Here is a 20,831-nt window from a genome sequence, read left to right as displayed (position 1 = left end):
TGTTACAGCAGTTGCAAAATATTTTCCTTACTTTGTGATTCATCTCAAATTCCTGAGTAGAAAATGAAGCTAAATCATAGGCTCTTTATTGCCAGTGGAGGTGGGGGGTACACGTTTGTCATTATCATTACATCACAGGGGTTTTTGGACAGTGTTTAACAATGAAAAATTACCAAAAGTACCTCTAGGTAATGAGGTAATGTTTAAAAGTATTACTTTCACCTTGAAACTAAAGAAGGCTAACCAAGGCCATGAGTGTACATCCATTTTGAAGCTACAGAAACAAAAGGAGGACTTACATTAAATATAAAATTGTTAGTAGGATTACCTGTCCCCATTCGCATAAAAAGAGCTTCATCACTAAATGGACACAGAGTAAAAGCGCTTTTGTGCTCTCTCTCTCTCACACATATGCGCATGAGGAAAAGAAACATGCTTGCATCTGTTCAAAGTCACTATGTAGATCTTTTATGAGAAACCCTTGGACTTGTTTTTTTTTCTTCCTTTAATTTTTTACCAAAACATCTAAGCCTGGAAAACTAAAAAGTTAAGCTCTACATTTTTAGTCCAGAAATTAACCTTTACATATAAAATCTTGATAGAATGTGGCAACTAGCTAATCCTAAATTAAGTCCTTTGTTTTTATTTGCTGCATAAAGCCTAGATTCTAACAAACACAGACTGTTACATAACCACGCTTCAAAGGCTTCTGTAAACTAAGCAACTCACAACAACATCTCTGCCTTCGGCGATCACACTTCAGTGAATCATCCAAGTGACCTTATATGCTCATAAGAAACTCTGTGTGCAGGTTGCAAATGTCAGTGTCTGAATTTACATTTTAAAAAGTACATCTTTCAGCAGTTTAATGAAAATATTGCAAAGATCTTGAGTCAAATCCAACTATTTACTCATCCGTTCCCTTAGCTTTAAATATTTTTGGCCTGGATTCACATATTCTTCACAAGCCATAATTTATGATGATTCCTCTTAACATTTCAATATCGTAAGAGTCTGAAAAGCCATTTGGAAAGGGGGCTGTAATAACACTATTATTCTCACCCCACCTCAAAAGCATGTTGACAAATAATTTGAAAACGTTTGTTACTAGTGTTGTTTACGCTCTCAGAGTGATAAGAATCTGTACATACCAAGACACATACCTTATAAATGAGCTGTGAGGGCTTAACATTCACATAAATATTTTACAGTAAACTTAATTGATGTGAAGCATCAGAAGGTTTCACTTTGAGCAAAGAACTACGGCACATTTATACTCTCCAGAATGCAGAGAAATCACAATAATTGACCTGAAGCAATTATTTCATGTTTTGCTTTAAAAAAAAATATTTTTTAGTTTTTTCTTTTGGATGATGGTGACAGGGGTCACGAGGAAGAATATGTGGGGAAAAATTTGTAGAGCGTGATGGTGAGGTACTGAGGGAACCTGACGAGATTGAAGTCTGTGCCATGAAATTGTGTATAATTTTCTCATGCTACCTATTTTCCCAGAACTATAGCAAAATCCTTTTGAACATTACAGAAATAAGTCATCATCTCTAATACCACTATTGCTACCACCAGCAACTAAATGTACGCACCCATGAATGGCAGAAAGGGGCACCGTGGTCTAATAGAAAGAACATGGGCTTTGTAACACACTGCTCAACCTTCACCAGCCTGTGCTGGAGGGAAGTTGAATAGTTACTTAAAGGCCTAGTTTCCTGATCTGTCACATGAATCTAATACAACCTACCTTACGGGGCACCTGGGAATGTTAAGCTACATACTTAATAAAAATGGCTAGCAAACAGAAGGTCCTCAAAAGAGGGACCCTTCACCCATGCTCTCCCCTACGTCACTCAAAATGAGGCAGCATCATTTGTTTTATTCAAAATGGATTAGAAAGAGTAGTTTGTCCTTAGGGGCTTAGCAATTTTCCTTTTGATTCAATGCTGATTTGATAACGGTCTAAGTGAAGAAATGTGACCACAGAAATACAATAATGATTCTGATACTACAAAGGGCATTATGTTTCTTGCTTTCTCTCCAGCTAAACAATGTAAAATCATAAGCAAATACACATCAGGAGAATGCATTTTATCTTCCTGAGCATGTAACCTGCCAGTACATTGGGTCTCAGTTCTGCATCACCCACATTGCTATCCACTGTAGGAAAGAACGCTGGTGATTATTACACTGCAGATTAGTGGCTAAAAAGACAAATGGGAGACAGTGCCCAGGCAAAGGGTTTTTATTGTTGCTATTTTTTGTTTTCTAGAATATGGCTACAGATTCCTTTTGTAGAAACAATACTATGTCCTTTAGCAATCACCGTGAAGACCAGGTTCAAAACCTTAGTAATACAAAGCAGACAACCCTCTCAGCTTTCCAAATTTATCATCTTATTTTGAAGTGACAGCTAAAAGCATCCTTAAAGTGTTGCTTCTATTCTGCCTGGCATTGCCCCCAAAATAGCTCCCCTTACAACAGTTTCTTGGGAAGACAGTCAGCACATATGCTACACAGATCTGAGTGAAAGTTGATGTCTTGCTATTTGATATACAGGATACACAGGTTAAAAAAATGGAACTGCGCAAGAATTCAAACATGCTGCCTATTGCAGGCTTATATTTCATAGTGACAGAGGAAGTTCAAATGACTTCTTTAGAAACTTTAAATTTGTTCTGGTACCAAATCCTGCTTTTCTGGGAATTAAAAATTTGATGAATTTCCTGACTTGATTAATACATCCAATCTTGCCTCTGTGGATCCTTCACAGAGAAAAATCTGTATTCAATTCACTGGCTCAGTAGTTGGAAATACCAGTGTCATAGAAGAACACTTTGGTAAAGTCAGAAACTACAGCATAGAAATCCCAATGTTTTCCTACTTTCTATACCTGAAATGATTCTATAATGCTGAACTACAATGTTGTTTAAAGGTATAAGAACAAAGTCAGAAAGATGAAAGACCAAAAAGAAATGAGACTTGTAAAATGCTAAGGATAGTAAAAAGGACTGTTAAAGCTAAGCTAGAAACAACAAGAATCTGAAAGAAGAGATCTATCTATTGCTTAGGGGAGATGGTATGATCATAACATTAATACTCTCGTGCTCTTTTATCTTCTCTATTAATAGTTTAGAGACAAAAAATAATGTTTTTTATGTTCAATGTTAAATTTGGGATTTTAGTTAAAGTAGCTGAATAAATAAAGAATAAGGGAGATAGGACATAATACAAGTACACATAAAGAAAAGCTAAAGCTTTTTATTTGAAAGTGAATACAGTATGAGTGAAAAATGTGATGGCTGCCAGAAAAGCTGATGTAACTTTAACTCCATTAATGAGACAGCAGTCTCAAGATAAGAGGAGGAAATGGGGCACTCAATATCATACTTGCCAGACCATATCTGGAATATTCTGCTGTTAGTTCTGGAGACACAATGAAGAGGAGTGTGAACAATGCTCGGTGGATTTTGATAAGAGAGACATGATGGTAACAGGTCTGGAAAGTATCACAAGAATCTATTAAAGAAACCAGAGGTATATTTGGTCTGGAAGAGGGTAGACTAAGGAGAGATGGTACTGTGAGGAACAAGTTAAATGCCTTTTTGATTTGAATAGCTGGCATATAGAACAGGCATTGGCCCCAGAGTACAGAATTAATGCACTTACATTTAAGGCTATATTAAAAACAAACAAACAAACTTCAATTGTTTACCTTGTGAAATAGTGAGATTCCTAAGATGGAAAGTGTTCTAATGACCGCTGTGATTTGTGGAGGAGTATATAGGTGGGATTTCTGCACCGAACTGGGTCATTGGAGTATAAAGCATTTCAAAAACCGTAAGTTTTTATGATTTCAAGCTAGGAGTTAGGGCTGGCAGTAGTAATATAGCTAATTAGAAAATATGGTTTAAGCTATGTTGGAAATGCTCTCCTGCCTTCCTTTCCTCAAAAAAAAACATCCTCATTATAAAAAAAATTATTCTACTAGATATCTAGTCCATTAGGTCTTCCATACTTTTGAGTATTCAAAGAGACTGTTATTAAAATGCAAATGTCCTTGGAGGAAGCAATAACATATGGGAATTAGTTACAGCTTGTTTACAGAAAGACAGGAATGAAAAAGGCAGCAAGAGTAAATAAGGTCCAAGTGGGCACAAATCTGTAGAAGACAAAATCCTTGTAGTAAAAGAACCAAACAATATTTCTTCAAGGTTCTCTTAGAGACGCAACAGATGACTAAGGCTGTAACTATGACTTCTATAAAGATATGGCCCAATTTTCCAAGATCTGTATATCATTACAACATTTAATGAGTACATTTTCTGAAATGAGTCATTAATATAAAGCATTCAGTATTTATCAGTATAGAAATTTTCTGTATAACAGGTGCCTATGGGCATTTAAACAAATGGCTAAATTTCGAAAGATTCAATTTGTGGCAAGGTTTACCAAAACCAAACTAGACTTTCATGTACAGTGTAACTTTGTATCATTAAACAAAATTAACTTTGGGGGTGGATTTTACTTAGTAAAATATACTATGTTATTATATATATTTTCATTTAATAATATTGTTAAATTACAGAGACTTCAGATAGGGGATCAATGTAGCTTGAGCCAAGATTTTTCTCCTAGACATCATCATTGAAATTCCATGTATTTCCATTTGTCAATGATGCTAAATTAAATTCATATTTTCTATTCCCCAAACTGGTTACTCCTCCTCCTTGCTTTGCTATCCTCAGTAATAATGCTACTACCATTCTTCTCACTCTTCAAAGTGAAACCTTGTATCTTCTTTTCTACACCCCGTGTCCAAACAATTGCTGAGTCCTTTCACTGCAAGAAAGTGCTTCATATACCTCTTTCTATCCTATGGACATTACATTAGGTTCATACCCTAATTCTCTTTTACGTGTACTTCAATTTTTCATAATTGATACCTGTACTTCCAACCTCTCTCCTCATAAAAGCTCTCTAACACCCTGTGTACATGAGAACTTTTCCAAATGCATACATTCTTACAAGTAGCTCCCTAGCCCAAACCCTTCAGTGACTCACTATGAAACTATAGGAAAAAAGCCTAAACTAATTAATAAGGCATTAAAATATTCTATTATGTGATGGCAATCTGTCTTTTCAGTTTTATCTCTGAGTACTTTTCCTTCTGGTTCTCATTCTCCAGTTAATCTATGGTACTATCCATTATCTAAGGATAGTCTCTGATTTCCAACAGCTTGAACGGCCTTCCTCAATTTTTTCTACAATTTTATCCATTTCTCAAGGTCCAGGCTTAAAGGTCTTTTCTTAATCAATCCATCAGTCCACCAATCATCTCTCTCTCTCCCCTCCCCCATCCAGGCTTAAAAGTCTTTTCCTTTTCAATCAATCAGTTAATCAATCTCTGTTTCTTTCTCTCTCTCTCTCTCATATTTATTTATTTTTCTTTTACTTATCCTCTGTTAAACATGAGGATAAGTTTGTGGAACATTCCTGCCCCATCCTCTTTACTGCATTATGCCTTACATCCTAAATTGGTTTTGTACATCTCTTCTTCCCCACTTAGGGTCAAGGGCAGTACTTAACTAACAAACACTGCAATAGATCACAAGTGTTCTGTAATTGCATTTTGATCTGATAAAAATCAAAATTATGTCTTGATTATATGACATTATTAGATATAGCAGGATTTAGTCTAGGGGTATTACTTTTAGCAGTTTGTAGCTGAGAAGGCTTATGTATGAGTTGCTACATGTCTAGCATCTGTTTGCATTTCTTCATGGAGATGGTGAGAACATTTGCCTCCTGAACAGTACAGCTCTTCTTTAGTGCAGACAACCTCATTACACTGATTTCCATTATCTGAGCATTCTCTGTATTAACTGGGGGGCACATCTAGGCTATTAGTCACAGCAATAGCCTTCCTTCCCAAATGCTCTGATGTCCTGTGGGATGGTGATCTGGGAGGGTTGGGGTAGAAGACAGGGAACATCTTTCACGACCCTCAATGTCACTGAGCAGCACAGATGCCACAGGCTACTTACCAGACAGTATGGCCCTTTACTCCTGACTGCCAAGAAACATTCTGTCTGGGCAGCCACTTCACCAAGGAGGCCACTTCCTGGAGACTCAGGGGTAATTCCTGATTAAGCTACTAATGATGATAGCATTCTCCTCCCTAGACACCTCTCTGGGGATATGTGACTGAATTCTGGTCAATGGGATACAAAAGGAAATTTGCTAAAGTGACTTCATTCTTGAAAAAAGACACAAATCTATTTGTCTTTTGTGTGTCTGAAGGTGACATTTGGAACCATGGCTGTTGTCTTGCAACTCTACCAGGTGCCATTGTTGTGTCTGAAGGTGACATTTGGAACCATGGCTGTTGTCTTGCAACTCTACCAGGTGCCAGCCTTTGGACACTGCTGGCACCCTGAGAGTTAAAAGCAGAAAGGCCAATGGACCAGGGAACTTGATGATATTGTCACAGTGCTGGGGTCCCCCTACCTTAGGGCTTTCATTGTTTGGCAAAATGCATTTTCCTTATTGTTTGAGCCAGTCAAAAAGGGGGTTTCTCTTACTGTAGCTAGAGACACCCTGACACGTAGGACTTCATGTTGGCATCCGGCATCTCACTCAGGTGGCTGACATTAATCATTGTTAGGGCTTCAGGGGAAGAACACATTATTTCTACTGCCTGTTTAAAAATCTGTGCTGGTTTGTTGCTAGATCCTGAATCTGTCACTTTTTTCCATGGATTGGGTAAGCCATAATCTCTTTAAAATACACAGCAGGTTTCACTTTGTCACAATGATCACACTTACAATTATTAATGTTTGTCTTCTTCACTAGTTTAAAAGCTCAATGAGGGCAGTGACTGAATCTGCCAGGAAAATTCCTGTACTTCCAGCACCTAGCACAGGGCTGGCATGCAGGTGTTCAATAGATAGATGCTTAGTAAATATCTGTGAAATGAATGAATGGATGAGTAAATGAATGTTCAGACTATATCAAAACATTTTCCCTATTATTTCCTTTGCTTCCACCTCCCATGCCCTGATTCCTTACCAATTCAGGCCCACAAAAGCGAGCTATGTCTTGTATTTTAGGAGACGGGAAAAAGAAAGGGGAAGGAAGCTATCTTTACAGCTACTGTCTACTTGCTCACTCAGTGGAGAAGGGGAAAGGAGACAATTCTCAGGGGCAACTTACAAAATATTTTCATAAAGAGAAACAACAATTATCTCCTATACTATTAATAGTATATTAATAGTACATTAATCCTATACTACATATTGGATTAAAATATTACTTAAGAAAATATTAAAAATCATACTTTTTAGAGCCAGAATGGAGTTTAGGGTTAACTTAGTGTAACTGAATTAAGCAAAGATTTATCAACTATTTTAAGTCCCTCATGTTTCAGATGAAGAAACTGAGAGCTACCATCACCAAGATCAGCATTAGTTTTTCTGACGCTCTATGATGCAATAAAAAAACTGAATGCAGACAGTCATATTCATTGGCAACAAAAAGGATATTTTCCTGGCACTGTCGTTCCAAGTCGGTAATCAGTGTAGCTGTTGCTTGGATGAAAGTTGAAAACGAAAAGAAGGCCTGCTCTCTCAAAAGCAATGATCTTATTGGTTTCATGCTGTTCACTAACATGAGCCTGCAAGAATTAAAACACATAATACATTTAAATAATACCCAGATGCTGCTACAAGTAAATTCTTTACAAAAAAGTTGTTTTTGTCTTTATTAACAGCCTTGTTAGTTATTAAGCCAAAAATGAAAATTCTAGCATGTTATATTTTTTGAACATGTTGCAATCATGCCCTATCAAACTCTAGGCCAACAGCAGTCTCAAAAAATTGCTTAAGGAGTATAAAAGCTCACCAGCAACTTGCCAACTTCAAACAAAGCACAGACAGAGGATTAGGGTTTTGGCTTAGGTTTTAGCTAAAAATATAGCACCTGTGCTATACATAAAGCATCTGTGTGTGTGTGTGTGTGTGTGTGTGTGTGTGTGTATTAGATCTACTTATAAGTGAATTTTCTTTAAGACTTTTGTTTTACTCCTTAATGAAGTAAGGTATATAAAATTACTTTTCAAAATATGATGTAACATTGTTATTATATCCAGATTTCTGAAGTTGTAGTTTTCTGAAAAACTTTACATTATTGCACGACTTTGTCAGATTCAAAAACAACCAAGAGTCCTTCACAGTATACTTTTTTTTTTGCCTAATAATAGAGAAAGTCTGAAAAGGAATTACAACATCTACAAGCTCTCTTATTTTATACACCACATTTTACAGTAGGTAGTGAGAAGGCTTTGTTTTCTCAACCCTACCCTCTTCCAGCCCCAGCTTTGATAGGACTTATTTCCATGCACGTCAGCAGCGCCACTCTTGGTAATTTAGAAATGTGAGCTAAGGCTCTAGAGCAAACAGCATGCCTTTTGGCATTCAACATTGTTCCTATTGAAAAGGCGCATCATTTTGCTCTCTCTTCTGGAAACAGCACTACTAATAAATGCGATTAGGGCATTTGTGTCATGTAGCCAATCTTACTGAAAATATAAGTACCTTTGTCCAACCATTAAAAAAAAAATCAGAGACACCAAAGTAAAAACACATCAACAGTAATTTCAAACAGCACCAGTAAAAAGTAAATGGATTATAAGTAACACATATTATATGCTAATTTTTGCAAGAGAAAAAAAAAACACTATAAAATCTGAACCTGTTAATTACATTTTCTAAAACTTATTGAAAACTGAGACTTTAATTCCAGAGGAGACTCAGGCTCATGAAAAATACAAAACAGCATGGAGGTATAATGGCATTTATTGAAATGACAAGTTAGAGACCAGTAAAGGAAGGAAAAAAAAAGGAATAAAGAAATCTCCATGTTGTCAAAGCAGTTTCTTTATGACAGCATAATTATTTATATAAAGAAAAATAGTCAAAACAATTAAGATATTTCCACAGCAATTTCCAAAGTGGATGCCATGCAGAGCTTTTGTCATTTATTTTAACCAATTGAAATAAAAATTACTAAATTTAAACAACAACGACAAGCTAACCAGGAATGTAAGCAGGGAATTATGTTTAAGATTTTCATTATCTATTGGGGAGACTTCAGTAACATGTTTTGACAACCTGAAGTATGTCACAGGGCACTACACACTGAATAATAAAATGCTGTTTAAAAGATCTGCATATAGATTTAAATCAATTGCCATTCTAAGCATGTGACTAAAACATAACATTTAGAGTAAAGAGCTTACCTGTGGAGCTGAAAGCCAATGACATCTTTCTTCCAATTTATTCATATCCCTGTCAAAGTTATTTAGGAACTTATAGCGGAGAAGGTCATCATCAGTTAAATGAAACTGCCTTCTTGCATAATGGTAGCTCTCATTATTTCCTTTCCTTGGGAAGTCTAACCATTCAGGATGCCCAAATTCATTACCTGCATTTGAAAACAAACATAAACATCACCCGGTAATATTAGCATTTCTTATTAAGATGACTCAATAATTGTATGTTTTAAAGTCTTTCAAATCAGTCTAGGTTATAATTTACTATAGCTGTGCCCTATAAATGATGCACAGCCCTGGCTTAGAAACAGCATAGTCTAGCATGCAGTACCAGCAGCATTTGGACTCAAAAGCCCAGGGCACAGTTGTAGCCTGGTCACACATTCCTTGTTCTACATCTCATTTTCCTCATGCACAAACTGAGAACAGTATCTCTGTCATACTTATTTCATCTCTGAAATAATCTCTGAAATCTCGGAGTAATTTTTGAGATCTCTATTTCTATAATCTCTGAAATCTGTACAACGCTTTGCAATTTCCAAAGGCTGTATGTACATTATTTTTTGATCCTCGAAGGAACTCTCTATTATATCCATTTCACAGATGAGAAATCCAAAACTCTAGACAGTTAAGGGATTTGCCCAACCTCACATGGATAATAACTAGAAAAGCAACCATTAAAATTTAGTTCTTCTCATTAAAATCCAAAGTTCTTTCTACCTCATCACATCAGGCAAGTACGTTTTAAACTTCAGGTGCTACAGAAACTCAAGTCATCACTTTTATTATTCATTTTCCCCATCCCTTTCTCAGATCCATGTGCCACCATTAGATGTATATCTTTAATTTAAATGTGTGTGTGTGTGTGTGTGTGTGTGTGTGTGTGTGTGTGTGTGTACGGCTGGGACACTTCGTTGGGAACCCATTTGATATTATTTCTCATTATAATGATGAGAATCAGAAACCTGATACACTTTAAACATGAAATAAAATAATAACACCTACATATTATACATTCTTCCTTCTGAAAATCAAATTTAGATATTAGTGGTCTAATAGACCGGCTCCTATTGTTTTTCCCAGGTTAGATTTCTATTTTATGGCTTCTTTTTTTTCTCCTAAAAATTAAACACTACTTTCCAAAATTTACTTACATTTGCCACTTTAATGTTGCACTTTTCTAAGCCACAGGTTTCTCCTTTGAGTTGGAAAGTACCGTAGCTGATACAAGTGTGTCCTACTTTAAAGTAAATAGTTGCTAAGTGAAATAAGTCACACAGAAAAAGACAAATACCGTATGATCTAACTGATAGGTGGAGTCTAAAAACAACAACAACAACCAACCAGCAAACAAAAAACAAGCGCATGGAGACAGAGAACAGACCAGTAGTTGCCTGAGGTAGGGGTGGGGGGTTGGGCAAATGGGTGAAGACAGTCAAAAGACATAAATTTCCAGTTATAAAATAAAAATTAAAAAATGTGGGGATGTAATGTACAGCATGGTGACTATAGTTGATAATACGGCATTGCATATTTGAAAGTTAGCTAGGAGAGAGGATCTTGAGAGTTGTCATCACAGAAAAAAAAATTTTTGTAACTATGTAGGTGATGGATCTTAACTGGACTGACTGGATGATCATTTTGCAATATATACAAATACTGAGTCATTGTGTTGTACATCTGAAACTAATGTAACGTTATGTCCGTTATACTTCAATAAAAAAGAAAGGCAGAAGAGAAGCTAGCATATTAATAGTCTAATAAATAAAAACTAACAAGCTATGATGTAATTCAAAATGATTTACTGTAGAGTTGCTTTAAGTGGTAAACTCTGCTAAGAAACACTGCAATTTACATTTAACTTTTCAGGACTATAGTCATCAAAATAAAAATAACATCCAAATATATCTGTAGCAGCTTCATAAAAATTACAGTGTCTGCAAAACTTTTCCTTAATTCGAGTATTTCAGTCTAAACAATACTTCTTATAATGTTGTCTGCTATGTGACAGAGGAGGGAACCAGATTTCTAACTCTGCGGGCCTTTATTTACTTTATGGTGTCTTAAAGTGATATGGGAACTTCCCTCTGCTACATTTAGGAGTCCTGCCTAGGTCTGGAGCCTGATTCACATCAGCCCATAGTGAACCCATGGCATAGCTTGCTCCATCATCCATTCAACCAGCAAAAAGATGCACCTCCAGAATTGTAGTCCAGCATATTCATTGCTGATACTGAAGGTACTGTCTGGAGAAAATTATATGTCCTAGTACTAGCGGGATTTCAACTAGTTGGGAATTTAGGAGAGACCAGAAATGCCATAGGGTAGCTAAAGTATAGTAGCCTACAAACCGGATCCAAGGTCTCTACAGACAAAATACTTTTATTTTGGTATGACCATGAATCTTTTAGTTGACTCCAGTATTAATAAGCAATTTCTTTAGCCTTTCTGGGGGAAGACTGTTATATCACTGCCATCATGATTATCATAGTAGAATCAGCAACAAAAGCTTAATGTTGGCTTATTATTTGCCAGGCACTATTCTAAGCATTACACATGAATTAATTCCTTTCATTTTCAACAACCCTGAAGTAGTTACTATTATTGTCCCAGTTTTATAGGTAAGGAAACTGAGGCACAGAGAGTTATTAAGTAGTGGGGCCTATTAGCCCAGACAGTTCTATTTTAGCACCCTCACCCTTGGTTACCACTCTCCCGTATTGCTTAGAAGCAGATACCATGGAAATATAGTGCAAACATTGACCAAATTCTCATATGTGGACAGAGATTCCAAGATAATGGAATGATGTGCAAATGTGTTGAGTGAGAAGGTGAGATGTAGTAAGGAGTTTGGTTTAGCCATGAAATAGGGCTTGTGGTAAAGAGAAGAGGTGAGACAGGCAGGATGAAGCTAGATTAGGATGGGCCTTACAATCTTTAAACCTTAAGCTACTTTTAAGTAGGGGGATGCAAAGCTCAAATGTGTTTTTATTAAAGTATCTCTGGTAAATACAATGTGGAGGAGACACTGGATATTGGAAATAGCTGAATGGTAGGAAAACTAACATGGAATTCAAAGTATAAGATAAGAAATAACCAGGGGAGTTCCCTCGTGGTCCAGTGGACTCTGTGCCTTCCCTGCCAAGGGCCCAGTTTTGATCCCTGGTTGGGGAACTAAGATCCCACTAGCCGCACTGCGTGGCCAAAAAAAAAAAAAAAAAAAAAAAAAAAGAGAGAGATGACCAGATGCAGTGGGAATGGAGAAAAGAATGGCATTTTTGAGGTGGAAATAACAGGATTTGATGACTGTCTGCTGCATGGATTTTAATTCCAATGAGGACATTTATGAGAAACATGAATTTAGGCAATTGAATCTCTCCAGGACTCAGTTTCCTCATCTGTAAAATAGGATAACAAGTTTCATAAAAGCTCTTTTAAGGTTCAAACGAGGTACGTTAAGGCACTTGGTACAGGGTCTGGCGGCTAAAGCTTTCAATGTTTGGCAGCTTTTACATTACACACTCATTTGTGATGGTGCTCAGAAAAGAATGACATAAAAGCCAATAAGTGAGAGTTACTATAAACCTAAAATTTCTGGCTCCCATCATTCTGAGGAGGGAACTAACCAGCCCAACTCTGCAGCAGACACACAAGCAACCAGGATGAATTCAAGGCAGCTATTTGGCCCTTCTTCACTTGGTTTCATGGTACAAAATTATTCTTCTCTTTAAAGTGTGGAAGTTCTACGCTGATGCGTTTATTCATATATTTTATAATACAAACATATTTCCCTAAGCCAAGTATTAATGTTCTTTGAATTATCTATTTTAGATCTTAAAATGCAGAATTGACTGTGAAAGTAATTTTGCTATAAGACACCCAGATTGATAGGGCAAATCAGGTTGCTATGTTAGGAATCCCCTCTCTACACTCTTCCTTCATTATTCCTACTACATGTTCATCCTGCAACCTCTGAACAAGCTCTCAGGGGTTATTTATAGTTATACTATATATTATACACACATATATGCTATATATTGTATATATTATGCTATATAGTATATATTTTTATAGTATATGTATAGTATACAGATGAATCTATTCCACCTAAATTGAAATTTAATCCTCAGTATGATGATCTTAGGATGTGGGACCTTTGGAAGGTGTTTAGGTCATGCGGGTAGAGCCTTTATGAAAGTGATTAGCACTTTTATAAATACGAGACTCCACTGAGCTCCCTTTCTCCTTCCACCACAAAAAGATATCACTAGAAGTCTATGACCTGGAAAAGGTCCCTCTCTCAACCATGCTGGCACTCTGATCTCAGACCCCCAGTCTCCAGAAATTGTGAGAAATAAACTTTTATTGTTCATAAGCTACCTGGTCTTTGGCATTTCATTATAGCAGCCCAAGCGAAATGACATCACTGTTTCCCTGTTGATAAATATTTTATTTATTTTTATTTCTATCTATAGCAATAGCTATATATATATCTCTATCTATATCCATACCTATACTTATATACATATCCATCTATCTATTTATCTATCTATCTTACCTACCTACCTATCTACTTAACAACTAGTTTTTGAAAAAAGGTAGATATATATTATTTTGACTTTTAATATAAACACTTTTCATGTTAATAAGTATATTATCACCATGACGGTATTCCATTTTGTACATAAAATGCAATTTTATTTAACTATTTTCCTCATGTTAGTCATTTTGGCTTTTTCTAATATTCTAGCATTATAAAAAAAGACCAGTCTTATAAATGCATCTCTGTACACTTGTCTGATATTTCCCTAACATCAACTGAATAAGTAAAATACTGGTTCAAAAGGTAAATAGCAGATAGGATTCTAAGAGAAAACATTTCCCAAGTTTTGAACATTGCTAATTATTTGAAGACACAGGCACAAGGTAGTAAATTGTTTCTCAAAATAATGTTTAACACACACGCAAATTATATTCCTTAATGTATATGTTTAAGTTTCTACTTTAAAAGTACTCTTTATTACTTAAATTTAAGACTTCATTTTAGTGCCTTCTAACAGACATTGATCTTAAACATTCATTTATCTTTTCAATAACATCTAAAACTATTAACTATTAAGAAGAAAATTTATTACATGAGGGCAAATTAAGTACTTGGAAAAAATATAAGAAAAAAATGAAAGTGGTAAAAATGTTTGGTATCATAATCCAATTTAGGATTTTGTATGTCACTACTTTAAAGAACATTCCAAATAGCATACTTACATAATATGGAATATGAAATTAAACTTCTGAGTTAGAAAAAAGAATGTTTAAAAAAATATGACATGAAGAAGACCCTATTCTATTAGAGAATAATTTATTAATCTCTATTACAGACTAATTTAGATTCTCTGAAAAATCTCCTGGAGAGGCTTCTTTTTAAATTGAAAGATAGAAAGTTGCATACAACAAAGAAATAGACAGAAAAATTCCATTAGTGATTGCAGACAAAACATTTTACAGAGTGGCTTTTGAATGTTATCTCTGTTGTAAATGATCTGACAAGGGGCAAATTAAGTTTAATATAGACAAATGCAACATTAAATTCATATTTGGTTCAAAACTGTAAACACAAGCATAAAATAAATGGAAGCAAATCGCAGAAAGACTTTCAAAGTGACCTTGGATAACAGTGAACCATTCTCAGACTGAAAAGAGAAAAGTGGAAAATGCCCATTAGTATCTTACACTAGTTCTCAGCTCACAAACCTAATGAAGAAAAATATTATCATTAAAACAAGTTAAGAATGTTCTTCTCAGCTATGGTCTACAGATTACTTAGGAAATGTGGCAGCATTTGAGACAGTACAGTGAAACATGCTCACCCAAATAAGCTTATAAGTAAGGCCTGCTGTATATAAAGATGGATAAGAAATCTAAATTTATTCAGGTAATGGCAAAGAAGGTAATTGACTTGTTTTAGTACAGATAACTTGATGGAATAGGGAACACATGATCCGAATCAGCATTTTAATTTAACTAAATTAAAAAATATGTGTGTATATATATTTCTAAATTATATATAAATATGTTATGTTTACATGCATACATAATATATGTATACATTCCTTAGTGAAAGCAACAGGCATTTATAACCTGGGGTTCATGCTTTCCTACAGACTCCTGATATTTTACGTAAAATGTTGTATGTATGTTCATCTGTGCATTTTTCTGAGGAGAGAAAGGTGTTCTTCAGATGCTCCAGGCGTCTGAGTCTTAAAAAGGGTAAGAGCTACTCACTGTATTAGAATGTTAGGAACTAGAAGAATGAAACACAAGTAAGGGTTTCTAAGCTACATAAAAAAAGAAAAAAAAGTAGAAGCCTAAATTGAGGAAAGCATTTTAAAAATCTTCGGCTGGTTTACTCAACAGATAAGAGGCTTAGAAAAGTCACATTTAAACTAACTCTAGTGCAGAGAGGCAATGAGTGTGACTCCTGAGAACAAGACTTCCAAGTCCAAAATATGCATTACAAGTAACCTGGCACTAACCATCAAAACATGCTCGTTCTGCTCGTTAAATTATAATTATGATCACTAAGGTAATACATAGGATGGTACTCGTTTCAAAATGAAGGGAGGATGGTAATTTTTTGAGCTGCCACTTGGGACATTTTGTAAGAAAACTCACAGTTAAGGCCATGATTCATTGCATTCAATATAGTAACAGAGGTGGATGCTTCCAGAAATGAGAAGGCTGAAAGCTTTAGCTAAACAACTTTAAAACAAACACAGGGAAGCAAGTGACTAACATTGCTATGGTTAATTAATGCTTCTAGAAAATTCTACGCTGTTCCTTTTCTCCCTTTCAATTTCGTCTGTAAACAGCACCATTCATGCCTGGTTAATTGTGAAAAATCTCTAAGCGCGAAATTCCTATTGGGATTTCTTTTCCTGTAATTAATTTTTTGCTGTTTGATGTAAAGGTCCAAACTATAAATTGACAAGAAGCCAGCTGTTGCAGTGATGAAATTCGAGACAATACAACTAATGAAAAAAGCCCCAGCTCTGTTAGCTGAACATTTTGATTAGCCGGTTTGTGTGTTTTGTTTCTCTAAACTGTAATACATACTAATTTTACCTAGGAATTAATTAAAGTCTATCACAGCCTCCATGCTGTGGATGTTATGTAACTCTTTGTTGATACCAAGTTTATGTATATATGAGAATAAGGTACAGTTTTAATGAGAATATAAAAAACTTTAGCTCCTACTTTTTTTTTTTTTTTTGCAGTACGCGGGCCTCTCACTGTCGTGGCCTCTCCCGTTGCGGAGCACAGGCTCCGGATGCGCAGGCCTAGCGGCCATGGCTCACGGGCCTATCTGCTCTGCGGCATGTGGGATCTTCCCGGACCGGGGCATGAACCCGTGTCCCCTGCATCGGCAGGCGGACTCTCAACCACTGCGCCACCAGGGAAGCCCTACTTCTCTTAACTGTACTGAAGACTAACTCTTTTTAAGAGGAAGTATCTATTTTAAAATCAAATGCTTCTGTCTTTCTCAAGGCCATCAAGTTACCAGAAGGTGAGGCACAGAATAAAATATTTTTCTATATTAGGGAGTGTGATTTCTCTTTTTAGAAAAATAAACTTGCTATCTACTGCTCCATCCCACCTTTGACACTGATCACTATGGCTCCGGGCAGGGGCTACATTACACTTCTCTTCTTCATTCTCCACAGCATGTTCCCGTGTATTATACCTACAACAGGGACTCCTTAAATATTTGTTAAGGTTGGATGTTTCCCTCTACAACTGATAAAGGTCTAACATCATCTCTTTTGAGGTACAGAAACAAAATATGATAGTCAGACTCAGAAGAGGAGATAAAAACAGGATGAACAAAACTCAGCAGTGCTTCTGGGATTTACCCTTAAAGTCTATCACAGCCTCCACTCTGCGGATTTTAGGTAACTCTTTGTTGATATCAAGTGTGTCTATATATACACATATAATGTGTATAAATATATGTATGTGTGTATGTATATATGGTAAGTCCTAAAGAAAATATTTTTAAAAACCAAACAAATTTTAATGCCCATTCCTCTTACCTGTACCGAAGATTATTTTAAAATCAAATGCTACGGTCTCTGGGTGCTCCCTGGAGCCTCCCTCATGTACACTCTTCCTTCAAAAGGTGCAAGTCAGTGATTATATTCTGAGCCCCATGACTCCCTATATTGACCATATGCTCAACTATAACACAAAATTCTAATTTTAAAACTACTGAAGTATCCTGTGTATCAGATAACATGCTCAGTGTACATCAGCATGGTCCCTTTCCTCATAGAGCTTACAATCGAATGAGGAAGAAAGACAAATATAAAAATACACACACATATATATATATATATATGTTTATATATATAAACAAATATAAAAATACATATTTCCTTAAAGAGAGGAAGTTGGGGAGAAGGCTCAAAAAAGGCTTATAGGATCAGTATGAGTTGAAATAACAAAAAACTGTAGGGGAGGAAAGGAGAGAATGGCAGCAAACCTCCTCCAAGAGCAAATATAAATGCCCAGAGATGACAGTTAGGGAGGACGGACTGAAAATTATGTCAATATACAGGGAAAGGGGAAGAGTCAGTCTTAGGAACTCAATCTTGGAATTCTAGAATTTCCCTTGGTATTAAAAACAAAACAAAACAAAAATCTTTGCATACTAGGCATGTATATAGCTTTTAGAAACATACAGGGTAACTGATGCCACGGAAGTGGATGAAATTGCCTGGGGAGAATACTCAGGGAATAGAGGCAGAAAAGAGAGTATAATGGGACAAAGCCAGAGGCACACTCATACGGCTAGTTGGGGTAGAGGAAGGGGGGCCTGGAAAAGCTGGCAGAGGAAGGGCCAGAGACAGAAGAGAAAAACCATGGCAGGTAGGAGACGGGAGACTGAGCCCTGAGAAGTAGTGCTTCCTAGAGGAAACAGTGCTCAACAGTATTAAGCGCTGGCGAGCTGAACTAAAACCTGAAGGCCTATAATAGACTGAGTAACAAGAGAGGGCACTGATGAAAGACAGCAATAGCAGTGATATCTGAGGGTATAACCAAAGAACTGAAAACTATACTGTGAGAAATGAATGCTTTATTTTTTTCTATTTGTTTATTCTATGATTTTCTGACAGGTAGTATATTTAACTAAACACCTGGGAGAGAATGGCTCACCTTAGTATGTAAGCTTTGCACTCGTAAATTTTAAATTCTGAGGCAGTTTATGGTATATATGTGTATGTATATATATTTCCTATTTTAAGACATTTAAAAAAAAGGGTTAGTATACTACTAGGTTTACTTAAAATTCCTATAACAAATTTACAAACTAATATTTTGAACAAAAGACATGATAACTTCTAGTTCTTCATCCCCTAGATAAAGGGCATGGTGGCCTGAATCAAGCACTATAGCTGCTGTCTTCCTCCATCTAATAATACTGTCATGACTATCGTTCATGCCTCTGACACTGTGACAGCTTAAAGGGGCCAGAAATAATGCTTCTGTTGGAGCTGTGGTAGTGAGGCTGGTCAATACTCTCATTCTGTTCTGCTCTCCCCAGCCTTCCCCCTGATTAATTATGCATAAAAAGTCTTGAGGCAATAGCCAAATGAGCTCTGGGCACTTGGGAAAACAATTTTCAACTTGAACTATGCTTGGACCATGGCCAAACCAATCAATACCTTTACTTATCTACATGATTAGAATTGCTTTGGGTGATAAGTTCCCATCAATAAAGCACAGAATAGGGGGTGAACACTTGCTTACCTCAAGTGTTTTGATAAGATTATCAAAATAAAACAAGCGAACAAACAAAAAATTCTCTTAACTATCAATGTCCGTAAGTACAAAATCAGATTACCTTTATATTACCTACAAGTGTGGTAGAATAAACGTAGACACTTTTATAAACCAGTCGTTTTAAATGCTGAAGAATTACCATTATTATATTGATGGGTAATTATATATTTCTTGATACTTTCCTTTAAATCACGAAAATGGAAAAATGCTTTAAATAAATGAAATGTAATCATAAAACTATATTAAAATAATAAAAGCAATAGTAATTACTTGAGAGCCCTCTAGATACACAGACTCTGTGCTAGCATTTTTAGCAGTTATTTCAGATAATAGTTGCAAAAACCCCTCAATATGGGAGGGGGCATTATTCCTATTTTCAGATAATAGATCAGGAAGGTAATATAACTATCTAAGGTTATAAGGTATAAAATATCAAAGTTAGTATTCAAACCTATATCATCTGTATTCTTTCCATTGTATCTGGCATTAGGTACTTAATTTGAACAACATTAGCTGGAAACCTACTATGAATGTACAGGCATTAGGGAAGGTAATGAAAGAGCTATAAAATGGTGTAAAGGTATATATTTCCAATTCCACTCTCTAGTGTACAAATAAATTATACCTATTACTGACCTGTGCTCCGTTTGTGCCTTGTGTGTTCTGTTACTCCTGCTGTTACTACTCCAAGTGATAGCTGTTTGGTCTCCATGAGGCCTTTTTTAACTTCTGCAGGAAGGTTTTGGTGCTTGTGCTTCCACTAGTACTTAGATGTAAATTTTTCCCTTGTTAAAACAATTACTTAAATAGTGTAAAAATTTTGGTTTTTTTTTTTTTTTTTTTGGCTTGTCTCAGACTGGGGATAGACATCCTATATCCTAGTTATCCTATATTTTTATTTATTATCCCTACTGCCTAATCTAATAACAGGCACAGAGTACCCATTCAAGGATTTATTAAACCTGTGTTGAAAGAAAAAAATGAAGGAAATCTGCTTCCCTTAGTAGGCTATAGATTGCTTATGGAAAGTTCTGTCTTACTTTTTGATTATACAGTTCACAGCATAGGAACTCAGATAAAGAAAGTATCTAACAATTTTTTTTAACTGATTGCAAAATTGGTCTTTATAAGACCATAAGAAAAACAGACAAAAGTGCTTTGGGTTGGAAAGGGGATGGATAAAGAGGAGCATATCCATGTCACCAGGGAGGCGTATACCAGAAGATAACTTCAGCTCTCTATTTCTCAGAGGCCTCCTCTGGCGTTCTCCTCTGACTGCCATGCCAATAGGAGGCAGAATTTCGAATTGTTCATGTCGCTCTATATACTTTGACCTACACTCCATCTTCGTGGCACAATTTTGTTTTAAAATAAATAAAAGTGTCATCAAACAAGGATAAGACAATGAACAAAACAAACGAGACTGAATTGAGAATGTGTTATTTTTATGCAAACACAATTTTTAAGAGCTAGATAATATTTTCTTGAGAAAATTGATAGCAACAGTAATGGACTTTTGCCATTCATTCCAAAACCATTTTGATGCTACATGAAGCAGAGAACTCACGATACTCTTTGACGGGGAGTGAAGTGGGAATAAGGGAGAAATTGTGGGGGGAAAAAAAGGGGTTCTTTAATAAAATCCTAACTG

The 20,831-nt window shown here is 35.9% G+C and overlaps 1 protein-coding gene across 1 annotated transcript in view; it reads right to left on the bottom strand.

The window, feature by feature from the left end:
• The window catches only part of GBE1 (1,4-alpha-glucan branching enzyme 1), a 293,919-nt gene that overhangs the window by 31,396 nt on the left and 241,692 nt on the right, over positions 1 to 20,831 (bottom strand). Inside the window, exons 13-14 of the mRNA XM_004280432.4 lie at positions 9,308 to 9,492; positions 7,554 to 7,684 (exon numbers count right to left, since the gene is read on the bottom strand). Of these exons, the coding sequence (XP_004280480.1) occupies positions 7,554 to 7,684; positions 9,308 to 9,492 (316 nt within the window). The remainder of the gene's footprint in view (positions 1 to 7,553; positions 7,685 to 9,307; positions 9,493 to 20,831) is intronic.

The sequence above is a fragment of the Orcinus orca genome, chromosome 5, assembly GCF_937001465.1.
Source record: "Orcinus orca chromosome 5, mOrcOrc1.1, whole genome shotgun sequence".
In the NCBI taxonomy this organism is placed as follows: Eukaryota; Metazoa; Chordata; class Mammalia; order Artiodactyla; family Delphinidae; genus Orcinus; species Orcinus orca.
Note: the sequence above shows the minus strand (reverse complement) of the source record. Positions and strands in the feature narration are given on the sequence as shown.